The following is a 14424-nucleotide window of genomic DNA, read 5'->3' as shown; positions in this document are numbered from 1 at the left end:
ACATTCGTCATTGTGTCATGTGACCTACAGTGTCAGATGCATCGCTTCACTGCCATTCACAAATTTTCTCCTGTGGCCTCATAGGACAGAAAAGCGTCCATTGGATGCACATTTCAGAATCTCATCAGAAGTAGCAGGTCATCTGGGTACTTTGTTTTATGAAGACTGCTCTTTTCACATACTGTTTTTCATGTTCTATATAGTAGGGAAGTATGCGATTTTGGATGCAGCCATATGGTGTTTCTCAATCGAAAGGCTGCATCCTAGTAAGGCTGCCATATAATCAAGCTCTGTCTCAATTTGAAGGATCCTTAAAAGGCAGCCTTCGTTTCTTGTCCTTCATTCTGCGTTTTTTGAAGGATGCATCAAATGTAGGCTATCCCTTGTGTCCTCCAATAACCCACAATAGTCAATTTATATTCAGTTAATAAAAAGATTTTCAATATAAAGTATTTACATAAAGTGCGGTGCGGAAACTTTTATGACGTAGCCATGCACACTTATTAGACTGTGTCATTCTAGTGTTCACCCTTGAGGAGGAGTCTAACATAGAAGCCTTTGCAGAACAGGACTAGGAGGGACACAACCTCACTAGGATTCAGCTTTCCAGTTGAGAACACCCATAGTAATGACAGCACAGATACCAGACCGTTCTTCTGTATACTACTACTGCTAATGTACTCTGTCGCCCTCTGCTGGTTAAAATGAGAATGTCTGGCCTCTGCTAGTATTGAGTATACCCAGGGCCGTCCTTTGGGCGGTGCAACTGGTGCGGTCACACCGGCCCCGCGCTTTGAGGGTGCCCCGCGGCGAATGGACCGAGTGGGACTCTGCCACTCTGTCAATGACAACATCTGTATCTAGGGCCATAAGTATTTCCTTTTCAGTTGCCATCAACCTAAATGCCTCCAAGTGATCATTGGATATGGTGCTCCTGAGCCGATTTTTTATCAATTTGAGTGTGGAGAAGCTTCTCTCACAAGCAACCTGGGTGACAGACAGGGTGAGTAGGAACTTGTACCCGAGGCCTATAACATGGTAAGCATCTGTTAACAAGTTGTATCGCTGTAAAAGCTGATAACAACATACGGCACAGTTCTTACATGTTGAACAACTTTTATTCATAATCTCTACCTGTTCTTCATCAGTTCCATCCATAGGTATCTCTCTCACAATCCTGGTTGTGTACTCCTCCACTGCAGACTTTTTCAGTTTCTCCCATTGACCAGCGAGACTAGTCAGCTCATACTGTAAAGTGACAACAGTGGCCCGGTTGTCAAACTTTAGTAAGCATCTGCTTAGTTCTGTGAGCGACGTCTTGGGCATTCCATTATCTCTGATCTCTGAGAATCTTCTAGGGTCCAGATAAGCAAGGTCTGCAAACAATGTGCCATGTGTCAGAAAGCGTTGATGGATGCTTTCAGTGACTGTATCCATGATGACATGGTGTACCTTAGTCTTGTAGGCCATTTCCACATCCCTTTCCACCTCATCCTGAGCCAACTCCCCTGGCATTGTCTTCCTTTTCCTTATCCTCTTCTTTGGCAGCTCAGTTTGCACTTCCAGTTCGGTGTCTTCATCCTGTTCTTGTAGCTTGGCAGTAGCCCACTGCACAAAGATGTATGCTGCCATTTTCACAGAGTCAAAGTCTCTAGCATTCTTTTGTAGAGCTTCTTGTGTTTCCACAACCATCCGATGTGCTGTCAGAATGTCCAATCCGCTGGTTTGTAGGTACTTGGAGAGAGGAGACGTTTTCTCAAATACATACAAAAATGTTTGGGCAGTAAGGATGGTTTCATACTTGAGCAGGGCCTCTTTAAACCCTCTGGCTTTGACATGTACATTTGGCTTTTGACTTGCCATCTCTTCAATATTTGTCAAAGTGAGAACCACATCCACAAACAATGCATTTTGTGGGTTGCCAAAAAATCCGAAGACCTTCTTCAGAGCAGCATCCTTGGCCCACCAGCGTGTCTCTCCTATGGAAGAGAGCCGTCTGTGGTGAGGGTCCTGACTCTTTTTCTCCCAGACATTCATTCTTTGATAGGACTCTCGAATGAAAACTGCTAGGTCATTTAGTAGTGAGAATAGTGATGCACTTTCTATAACTACTCCTGTGGTGTCTCCCATCACAAGGTTCAGGATATGTGCATAATACCACACATGTACTTGGTTCGGAGAGTGTGAAGAAAGCAAGACAGAGAAGCCATTGTACTGGCCTTGCATATTTGCAGCTCCATTAGTAGAATTTCCAATACAATTACTCGTGTCCAGCTGTAGTGTATCAATTACTTCTTTAACTAACTGACTAAAGTACCTCCCAGACGATGCCTCACAACTGACAACAGCAACAAGTCACTCATGGACAACATCATTCACATAGCGGAGAATGACTGAACGTTGGTCTTTTGCAGAGATGTCTTGTGTTGTATCTATTTGCACTGAAAACATTACAGCTTGTGTAACTTCAGAGCTAATAGATTTTTGAATAATGCATCGGATGGCATCTATTACATTATTGACTGTATTTTTGGAAATCAAAGTGAGAAGGGATCCTCTGCCTTTCCCTCCAGTCTGATGTAGCCTCTTGCTCTTCTCTATGCAGTCCGCAACGTGTTCTTGCAGGCAGGTGTCATACTTGCTGATTAAAAGAATAAGCTCCAAAAAGTTCCCGTGATCTACAGAGATGTCCTCTAATGTATAAGCAGCCTCAGACTGGGACCCCCTGTAGCTAAGTCCTCTCTTGCCTATCACCTTGACATCATCTACAACACGTTCCAGCACCTGACGCCTCTTGCGAACCTGCTCTCTGTGTGCAGACATTTGCCGGCCACAAAGTAAATGGTTTATGTTTGCTTTGCTGGCCCTCAAGAAGTACGCTTCTGCACAATTTCTGTGGACAAAACTTTGTTGATGCTCTTCAATTCTCTGATGGATATGCCTCCAATCTCTCATTCCTACAATAAATGGATTGCCACTATCACAGGGCTTGGCAAAGGCAAGACAAACTGAACAAAACAACGTATGCCTCTTCTCACAGTATGTCAGCCACTTCCGATTTGTGATATCCTCACAATGAAATACTTTCTTCACAACTGCATTTTTGAATGTTTGTCTGGGATGGTACGTGAAAAACAGGTCATGATCTGTTGATTTAGGCCGTGTGAACCAGTCAACATCTGGGGCCTCTCCTGTGTGCTTTGCCTCTCCCTGTCCTGTGTGCTCTGCTTCTCCTGCATGCTCTGCCTCTCCCTCTCCTGTGTGCTCTGCTTCTCCTGCGTGCTCTGCCTCTGCCTCTGCCTCTCCTATGTGCTCTGCCTCTCCTGCGTGCTCTGCCTCTGCCTCTCCTGTGTGCTCTGCCTCTGCCTCTCCTGTGTGCTCTGCTTCTCCTGCATGCTCTGCCTCTCCTGTGTGCTCTGCCTCATTTGCTTGCTCTTTTTCCTCAACTTCATGATGAACCTGAGTGTCATCATTATCTGGATCACTGCTTGTGCTAGGCTTAGCCTCATTCTTGTTTTGAATAAATATGTGCTTATGAAACAATTATAGGTGACCTAATTAATAATTATTAATAATTATGACCTAATGTACAGTTAAGTTCAAATGTATCTACATGTAGACATAATTACAAATATTGTCATATGTGTTCCCCTCTACTTTAGAGTTAATTACAAACCCAAAGTACAGTGTCACTGTTTTTTTCCCCCTACCTCTACCACACTCCTCCCTGTCGCTGCTAGGCCTTCCGTAGCATCCTTTGTAGTTTTGAATAGATGAACACACGATTCAGACAAGGGAGAACATAACCAAGCCAATGGCTCATATTACATCATCTAACTATTGCGTAGATAGTGCCTGTTACAGAAGCCTATGTTCCACCCTACCTAAAGATTTATTACATACTGTAACCTATGCATGTATTTAATGTTTTACTTTAATATATGACTAGCTACGTATTCAGAGTTCACTACAAATGCCTACAGTACTATGGCTATTGCTATAGGTTTTTGACATGTTAGACTATATTGCTAGTAGCCTACAGCAGTCTGTATACCCGGCCTAAATCCCACGTTATCTGCTGATAAGCAATGCCATTTTAAAATATACGGGGGTTCTACGCTAAGCTTACAACTGTTTAACACAGTATAGGTTACTGTCAAAAACTGGCAGAAGTAGCGTGAATTGCATGAAAATGACTTGAGCAGTATATTTTGTTTTCTTCTCACCTCCTCTATGGTAGTGCGGTAGAGACTCTACCGCACTACTGTCCTCCGCTGCAGCAGCCGAATTTAAACCTTTTGAGAAGATTTCGGTTAATTTTATGCATTTGGCAGCGTCGGATTTAAGAGCCCTTTTTTTTGCTTTCTCGAAGCTTTTCTGCACCGCCTTTCCTTTGTTTACGGTCCATCATCTGACAATTAGCTCGTGTTGCTCTTATGACGTGCTTGATTTTGATTACGTCCGCGTAACCTCTGGTTGGGTCAGTCGGCCCATCTCGAAACCAGCCGGCCGTCGCCGACTGGGCCAAATGCTTAACATTTATTATTATTTTTATTATCATCATCATATTAAAATATTGCAAGCGATAAAAGCTGCCAGCCTGTAAAAACAATGTATTTTTATATATATATATATAAAAATTTAATCTGACCGGCCCACATTTAAAAAATGGTCCGGCCCTTCTGGGATTTGCCAGAATTGCCAGATGGCCAATCCGCCACTGCTTCTTGCATTCCATTGCAACTTTAGTATTATTAATATTATCACCCTACACATGAAATCTCTTGATTTGCTTGCATCCTAAGTTCATCATTTACCTCCTTCCACTTCAAGCCCATATGATGTTCTGCTGCTTTCACATTCACAAACACCGGATCCTTTCTGTTTTTGAGTTTTTCAAATGTTGCATTTATTACTCCTGCAATGAAAGTGACTTCTTTCTTATTCTCTATCCATGCATTCCTATTACCTTGCTGTCAATTTACTTTCCTTTGCTCTTTATTACCTCTTCCCTTCTTATTATGTTTTTCCTGTCCAGCCAAATGAACTGCTTCAGCATATGATACCTTTTTGTTTAGCCTTATTTGCTGCATCTCCACCTCTTTTTTAAGTACTTCACATCCCCAGAAAGCTACACTGTGCTCCGACCAGGATTTTTGCAGCCAATACGGACTACTGATTTCTTGTCATCATGTTCGGCCGATACCGATCCCGATCATTTAAGCTTTATATAAGTGATATGTAAGCTCTCTGTTGACTGTCACTATTAACCTTTTTTTCCCAGATAAAAGAATACCAAAGATGTTGTATTGCTTGTATTATTTACAGTAATGTTGTATATTGTTGTTTTAACTGAGAATCAAATAAATAAGCACAACAAATATTCATTTTACAATGAACATTTTAATAGGCCTTTAAAAACAGAGCTTTTCCCTCAAATTCAATTAGTACAGATTCTGTTTCCTTTTCTCTACTCCTTTCGTCATTATTCTTACTTTTCACTGTGCCATTTCTCACTTTTAAGTTTTCCACTAGTTCCCTTACATTAACATTAATGGGAACACCATAGATCACCCCCTTGCATCCACAGATTTTTTTTCCCCAACTCTAGCCACCTTAAGGACTTCAACTTTTCCAACATTTGCCAGTTTTCTAGCCTTTTCCATTTGGACTTTATTATTGCATTCAAATTAGCAAGTGCCCATCTCCTAGAATCCTTGCATATTTCACTTCTCCAATCTATCCTTTAATGATTTTTGTTAATTTAATCCGGCCTAACAACTACATTCATTTGACCCTCTTACGTTATTTTCTCTTTCTCTTCTCTTCCTTCACTTTCCGATGCTGGGTGTTTCTTTTTTTCTTCCTTTGCGGGCTTTTTCCATTCTTTCTCTTTCCCACGATTTCCCACTCATTTATTCTTCTCTCATATTCCTCATTGCAAACCATACTATTACTCTTACTGTCTGAGTATCGTTCCAGACCTATAGAGGCCATCGGTCGATAATCCCAGTCCAAGTTCCTCGCAGTACCTAAATGTACTATATTTACAATACCTTAACTTCAACGTCCTCAGTCTTCCCAAGTTTGTTATATTTTGACTCTTCGGTAGTCAGTCCTCAAAAAAACTCGTGGCAACAGCAATGCGTCAGTCCTCTACCCTAAGAGCTTCAGACTTGTCTACTCCCAAACTAGTCTCTGCCAGCCATATTTTGATCCAGACTTTCAGTACTCTTTCAGAAGATGTGTAATAGTGCCTCCTACTGGAAAATTCCGTCAGTGGTGGGGAAAGAGTTAAACAGACATTTACTTGTAAATCATTAGTACAAATAAAGGCAGCTATGTGATTCTTTTTCAGTTGAATCATGACCATCATAAGCGTCACAATTAGTTTTTGGAATGGTCTGCTATGGTGTACGGTTTGATTTTTTTTGACGTACCAGTTTTTCTTTTTTGTAAACGCAAAATGCTTCAAAATTCACAATGACGGTAATAACTTAAACTAACTTACTCCTTTAAAGACAATGTCTGCTTTAACAGTAACTCACTTGATTAGGTGAATAGAGGTGTTGGCATTATAGTAAAACATTATGTGTTGTTCACAAAAAATCCAAATTATTCATGTGTGTTTTAATGTGGATTATTTCTTCGAGGTATTGTATTCTCCAGTTTGTTGCATTGAGCTGTGTCCTGTTCTGCTGTAAACTGAGGGAATTGGGAGTGTGTGTGTCTCACTGCTGCCCTCTTCAGTCAGGAGAAATGGTGCGTCTGCGCAGGCAGCTGCATGTCAGGCATTTGAGGATGCTCATGGTGATGTGCATTAGAGAGCCGAAGTTAAAGAGCAGGTTGTAGAAAGTGTGCACTGAGAGTCCTCCGGTCTCGTCTGCGTATTTCATGGCCACAATGGGCGTATAGAGGCTGTTGGTCAGATTCCGGAATCGGGGTCGGCTGGATTCAATCACTTTCTTGGTACACTGGATTGTGGGTAATTAAGAAGAGAATAATAATTGCGACAGGTTTAGTGTTTAAATGAAAATCTGTGGAGATTTAAAGGGTAGTGAAGGCAAATTAGAGCTTGCAATTTGTAATGCAATGAATTTATAGCGTTCTTATGTTTGCAGTCTAACAGTGACACATACTTTAGCAATGTCCTCAGGGGTTTGTCCCAATGCCTCAAAGATATCAATGGATGATGGTATGTACACATCCTTGAAGTATCTGACTGTGTCTGCATCTGCTCCAGGATATTCCATCTTGGCCCCCTCTTCCATCATCTTTGTTTCAACCTCTGTATGCACTGGGCCTGGCTCAATCAGAGATAGTCTAGGAGAACAGAAGGAATGCTACATTAGCACTATAGCACTCTTTAATGCCAATAAGATGGATTATAAAAAGCCTTTTTACACCAAGTCTGATGAGCACAACAGGCTTATAAATAAATCAGTCAATTAATCTTGAGAATAAATCTCATAATAGGCATTTTAATGAGAATAAAGTCATAAGTTTAAGAATACAGTCACCTTTTCTCTAAAAACAATATTTGAAGGCATTTAGTGAAAATGATTTTTTTTCCCCAGTTGAGAGATATTTCCTGTATTTCTGCTGTAATTATAGCAAAACAGCTTATTCTAAAACATTTTTATTAACAGAAATTGGGAGTGTTGATATATTTAATTAATTAACCACAAAATATTTTGTGATTCCAGAAGTTTCAAGAAATGTATGTTCTTCAGTAAAAGCAATAGTTACTATGGGATAAAAAATAAGATTTTAGTGCACATCTTGATTTATTTTATTTTATTTTATTTTCTGAGGATTTTTGAGGATTATGAGATTATTTTCAATGGCACATGGCATTAAACCAGTGTTGTAAGTGTAACTAAATGACATGAGGATAATATACTTATACAATATTTTGTAATTTGCTGAAAAATAAATAAATAAATAAATAAAAAAACCTCACATTTATCATCACAGATCATAGCAATCTGATATTTCATTGTTATGGTTCATTGTTATGGTTTTAAACCTTGTTCTTTTTTCATGCTGGAAATTTAGGCTTGACATGCATCACTTACTTCACATTAAACTTCAGCAGCTGCACAGCCATACTCTCACAGAAGCCCTCTATGGCGAACTTAGAGGCCGTGTAGACATCATTGAATACCACACCTGCAGATAAGTTCAACAGAGACATATTCAGTGATAATGTCATTGCTCTGCTGCCCTCCCAAAGTGGCCTAAACCATGTGTGCCATATCTGGCTGTCATACTGCTCTTCAGCTAATTGCATAACTCTGAATGGCTCTATTGTCCCTCTGACTGTCAAGCATTCAGCTGTGTGACATAGAAGGTTTGGTGTGTCCGTCCTACCCTGCAGGCCCATTACGCTGCTCATGACGATAATGTGGCCGGATCGCCTCTTCTTCATGTCTGGCATGACCTCTTTTATCATGCGCACAGTTCCGAAGAAGTTGGTCTCAAACACTCTCTTCATCTCATCCATGCTGATGCTCTCCACAGGGCCCAGCAAACCCACGCCTGCATTATTAACTGGAAAATCAGAGAGGAAACATGGGTGGTTATGGTCTTGACTGTTCCCTGAGGCTCTAGGCTAGTATTGATTTTTGGTGACCACATATCATTCAGTTAATATCAGTCAGCACACACTTATTCTAGTTTCTATCAAGAATGTCTTGTCTCTGGTCATTTGTAGTAGTATTTTATCAAATTATCAATTTATCAGAAATATCAATTTATCAAATTAAATTTGATACATATTATCAATGTATCAAATTATGTTACATTGTTACACTGAACAGTGTGTACCTCTGCTGAAATGTGTTCATAGGCAGAAAAAAACAGATTTTATTTGGTCTATCCAACTCAGTTACCCTCCCCCTTTTTTTAATTTGGTCTATCCAACTCAATTCCTTTTTATGTAGTCTGAACAGGCTAAAAACACATGAAATCCAATTTGTATAAGCCCGATGCAAGCCTTCGAATGTCGACTCATTTGAAATCCTATTAAAGACTTTTGTTAATGCGTTCCGAGTCTGAACAGTCAAATAGGATTTGATTGGATTTGTGTGTCTTTTTTATTCGTCATGTGACGGGTTAATACAATAGGTGTTTTGTCAAGAACAAAAACAACAGGTGGTCATTATGTGACTTGTTTGTAATCACATCATGTAATCATTGATTTAATGTGTTCATTGTTAACTAACTGCATGATTTGTATAATCTTATAACTGTACATTTTTGTCATAAGGACATTACTTTGACAAAGTCACCTCTGATAACAGATCTCTCTTATTTGCAATGTAGAAACATTCATTTTCTGTGAAGCTGCTTTGAAACGATATGTATTGTGAAACGCGCCAAAAAATAGAATTGATAGTGAACCCCTGTGAAAAAGAAGTGTACTTATATCATATATCTTTAATATATTAAAAACTGTACTTGCAGATAGCATAATATTAATGAAATTAAGTACAATTAAAGAGTGCACGTTTTATTAATGTTTCACAATTATGTACACTTAAAATTTCTAATCATTTCAAGTATTTAAGGTACATTTCAAATCATTGTTTTAATAATATTTTGTTGTGCTTAAAAATGTAAATTAAAATTTTGATGTGTTGACATTTTAAAGCTGTCTGTTCTGCTGAACACAAAAGAAGATCTTTTGAAGATCAGTTTCTGGTCCCCATTGACTACCATAGTATTTTTTTTCATACTATGGTAGTCAGTGGGGACCAACAATTGTTTAATTGATTACCAATATTCTTCAAAATATCTTCTTTTGTGTTCAGCAGAAGAAAGAAATTCATACAGGTTTGGAACAACTTGAGGGTGAGTAAATGATGACAGAATTTTTTTTTTTTGTGAACTATCCCTTTAACTGTACAGTTTCAGTGTATTTTATTGATTGTAATGAATGATAACAAATGATAATGAAACAGTCAATGGCAAAACATCCTTTGCTAAACTCTTGCAAGGTGAAACTACGCAGGTTTGCCTCATTGCTATTGCAACCAGTGTTTTTTTTTCTTCAGTTTTTTATTTTTTATACAAGCCCATTTTTTTTAACAGCCCAAATAAAAAATTGGATTTCCCCTGCAGTGTGAACAAAGCCTATATGAGGTCAAATGCATTCTGCACTCACTGAGAATGTCGATGTGGCGGTCCTTGACACTGTCAATACATTGCCTGACTGACTCATCGCTGCACACATCCAAAGACAGCAGTGTCAAGGTCTTTCCATACGTGTCACCCGCCGCTTCCACCAGCCGGTCCTTCTTTCTCAGGTCTCTCATAGTGGCAATAACTTCAAGACAAGTGACAGAGAATCATTTTGTCATCAACAATTCAAGAGTAAAAACACAAAAATGAAAGACTGATATCTACAGAGGTTTTATTTAGAGCTGAATAATGGCACTATTGTCTTTCTAGAGCTGCTTTACAGCAGAATTTGAATTTGTCTCAGATTTGCATCATCGATTCTGTTAATTTTCTGTTTATTACCCTGAAGCCGCTTTAAAACAACCTGTATTGTTTAAAGTTCTATATAAATAAAGGTGATCTGAGTTGACTCTTAAACGCTTTGCCCTAAAATCACTGCAGGAGATTGCAGTTTGATTTAATTTGATCCCTTATATCTTTTTTTAGCACTGACATATATGCTGACCCAAACAAAGCACTCAAAGTCTAATCAGAGGTAAGTGTTGCTTAATTAAACTATGGCTGAAAGATAAACTGAAGAGATTAACATTTTGATGCACTTTGAACACCTGAGGGGACACTGACCTAAATCAATCGCCCATCCCAGATTTACTAATAAGCTTGCTGAACATCATTCAACTGTAATTCTTGTAGTTGGATTTGGAGTTATCAGTGTTATCCTTATAAAAACATTAGAAACCCAGTCGACAGTGTGATATCAGCGATCAGCTGTAATGTCATGCTGACTATTATAGAGACATACACAACCATTCAAAAGTTTGGGGTCAGTACAATAAAAAAAAGAAAAAAAAGAAATGAATACTTCTGTTTACAGTGTTACAAAAGATTTATATTCTTATAAATGCTGTTCTTTTTAAACTTTCTATTCATCAATGAATCCTGGGGGGAAAAAATCCTTCAGTTTTCACAAAAATATTAAGCAGCACAACTGTTTTTAACATTGATAATAATAATATTAACACTTTCTTGAGCAGTAAATCAACATATTAGAATGATTTCTGAAAGATCATGTAACACTGAAAACTGGAGTAATGATGCTGAAAATTCAGCTTTGCATAAATTACATTTTAAAATAGATTACAATAGAAAACAGTTGTATTAAATTGCAATATTGTTTCATAATTATTTGACTGTATTTCTGATTACAAGGGAGAGCATGAGGGGCTTCTTTCAAAAACATTTAAAATATCTTACAGACCCCAAACTTTTGAACTGTAGTATTTATAATGTATATATCTCTCTAGCGTGTAACTTTGTATTACAGCACTTGTCATGTTACTGCCTCCTTAGCATAAATCGCTTTGTTGTGTTCCTCATTTGTAAGTCACGTTGGATAAAAAAGTTTCTATTAAGTTTCTATTCTAAAAGTTTCTACTAAATAAATAAAGACATCATTCAACTTGAACTTCAACATTTACATCATAGGCTTACTTTGCTTCTTTGACGCTGACAGGAATTCGTTTTGCAGTGTCTGTCTCTGTGATGTTTGATTTGCTGATTAAATCATCTCTGATTTTACAGATAAGGCTGAGGAGCCTCTGTAGCGTATCAAAGTGTTGAAGCGTCATTCATTCGTCTGTCAACAGACAGCATCCATGATCAGTCACAGCCCAGCTGCTGTTGACAAGTGGCAGTAAGCATGAGGAGACTGTCATGCATCAGTAAGGTGATGATGGAAACGCAGCTGCTAGGAAATCTGCACTCCTGTCTTCCTGATTTCACTTGTATATATAAAGCATAATCTGCACTTGATGAGAGTAGAAATGAATTCTTACGACGCAAAGCCTGTGTGGCCAAACTAGGCCACAACTTAAATGTGTTTGCGAGAACAACCGCCTCATTGTTAAAGCTGTTGTTTTAGAGTAAGACTTGAGGCAGATTAAACTTTCTTGAATGAGCCGCTCTGTCTTGTAATTGGACTTTTTGGCTTCTTTGAAGTTGGCATATATCACTGCTCCTCATTATAACCAGAACCAATGAAAAGTTTAATCTCAGAGGATTTTGTTTTTCTGGAAAAAAAAAAAAGATAAAAAATTCCACTGTTGCAATACTCTTCAAATGAGAACAAAGTTCAAACGGAATTCATTTAAAAGATGAAAAAGAATGAAAGAAATGTGTGTATGGAAAAGTTCCTATTCTGATAGTGTTCCATTTTAACTTTCTTAAAAACATCCCTTTCGTGTATTAAAATAAGGGGACTTCAACAGGGGGTCTGTAGCGGTACCTCAGGGGGTCCGCCATACTGTTAAAATTACAATATGATAACTGTAACCAAGACTAAAGAAGCTTGTTTCATTGTCCTGTACACATTAAAACACATAAGGTAAAATTAAAGTGTAATGTAGAAGTACATCAATGTGAGTACAGTAATCATCATGCTAACATAATGTGCTACTTTATACATGTCAGACTTATCTCTCAATCCACCAAGGGCCTGAAAAAGGTTGAAGACCCCTGGTGTAAACCAAATGCATTGTATCTGACTGACATTAATGAGTCTCTGGATGTAGCTGAGTAGGAGATAACAAATGTCCAATGGGTTTGCCCTGCTCAGAGTGCAGATGGAAGTCTTCAGACGACCCTCGCTTTAGAGCCCTCACTTGTACAGGTCTCAAACTTTGTCCCTCTCCCAACACTCATTCCAGTGTGTGAACTATGGGCGCATTAGACACGGCACTAAACCAGGGCAGCGGTCTACAATTCACAGCCATAAAGGGAGCTTTGTACTGGAGAAGTCACTTGAAAGAGAACTGGCAGTCTCTTTATGATCTCCGCCTGGCAAGCGGTATCCTTGCGGAGCCGTACCCTGGAAACTGCGCTTTCACATGATAATAAAGAGCCTTTGGGTTCAACTAGAGAAAAGTGAATATAATATTGCGGTTGGGATGAGGAGACAAACGAATTCTCAAATATACAGCGTGTTATGTAATGAAAATGTCCAACAGTTGCGTTACAAAATAAGACTTGTATGCTATCGAATAATACCGACTGTAAAAATGTGTAAACTTCTAGAATCTACAATTTCGAACGTTTTAAAATATTCTAACCTAAAAATAGAACGTTCAATAGACGTTTGAGCGCTGAAGGAATTAGAAGGCAAATGAGCGCGTTTACCATGGTAACGCTTCTGTTCGTCTCTGGCCAGCAGCACGGCGATCCGCAGTCCGATCCCGGAGGAGCAGCCGGTGATCAGCACCACTTTCTGCTCGCCGCCACTCGCCATGGCAACTCCTGTCTCAGCTGCGAGCTGTATCAGCGGGCTTTAAAAAACTTAAAGCGGATCATGCAACTCGGCGCTCATGTGAGCGGGTTATGCGGTCACATGGCAGACAGAATCGATTAGTTAAAGGAGGACGTAAACACGCATGCTTACTTACGTGAGCATCAGCGTTTACTGTACTGCTATGAAAAACAAGCAGATTAACGCAGTCAGATGCATTGCGAGCTGTGGGTGCAAAGGGGAGAGAGGTGTGTGTGTTTTGGGGAGGGGGCGGGGGTCTAAGGCGAGAAAAAAAGAAAGAAAATAAGTAAAACAACAAACATTTAAAATGAAACAATTTTTAATTAAATTAATATTAATTGTTAATTACATCTCACTTTCACGCCTTCTGGTCTGTTAGTTCAGTATACTAATAGGAAATTATATTTTATTATATTATATACTATAATATAATGTAATATAATATCATATACTATACTATACTATACTATACTACACTATAATATATATATTATTGTAAAGTATAATAAAGTGAGTTTGGTTTTGGTTTGCCATCCTCCACTTATAGTGTTATTGCTGATTGAATTCATCATTCTGTTTTTAAAGCATAGGCCTATTTTTGTGTGATATTGCACTCAGTTTTGATGCAAATGGCGACGTTTTTGTTTTAATTAGTAGAACCATTTTTTTTTTAATATTATCAAAGAGTGAATATAATGACTATAAGCATTTTCTACACTCATATGAGACGCTTCTCAGTAATAATTATGTTAATCAGTACTGCCACCTGCTGGTAAAACTTAATACAACACATGCAGCTTTAATAACTCGCATGATTTTTTAAAAAGACGACTAGAAAATTTTTGGTTGTGATGGAAATGTTGTCAAGGACAAAGAGGGACATGGTTTTTGGAAACACACACACACACACACACACACACACACACACACGCACACAC

General features: G+C 38.7%; 1 protein-coding gene across 1 annotated transcript; it reads right to left on the bottom strand.

The window, feature by feature from the left end:
* Positions 1-5002: 5002 nt before the first annotated feature.
* Positions 5003-13619, bottom strand: LOC107670529 (retinol dehydrogenase 8-like). The gene is made up of 6 exons (XM_016463173.1): positions 13360-13619; positions 10169-10330; positions 8374-8553; positions 8079-8172; positions 7140-7323; positions 5003-6974 (listed from the first exon to the last, which is right to left on the bottom strand). Exons 1-6 carry the CDS (start codon positions 13466-13468, stop codon positions 6747-6749), a joined length of 957 nt encoding a protein of 318 aa, XP_016318659.1. The 5' UTR covers positions 13469-13619; the 3' UTR covers positions 5003-6746.
* Between the last annotated feature and the right edge of the window lie 805 nt (positions 13620-14424).

Source organism: Sinocyclocheilus anshuiensis, unplaced genomic scaffold (genome assembly GCF_001515605.1).
Source record: "Sinocyclocheilus anshuiensis isolate Anshui unplaced genomic scaffold, SAMN03320099.WGS_v1.1 scaffold476, whole genome shotgun sequence".
Lineage (NCBI taxonomy): Eukaryota > Metazoa > Chordata > Actinopteri > Cypriniformes > Cyprinidae > Sinocyclocheilus > Sinocyclocheilus anshuiensis.
The sequence above is the reverse complement of the archived record's forward strand: the minus strand, read 5'-3'. Positions and strand labels throughout refer to the sequence as shown.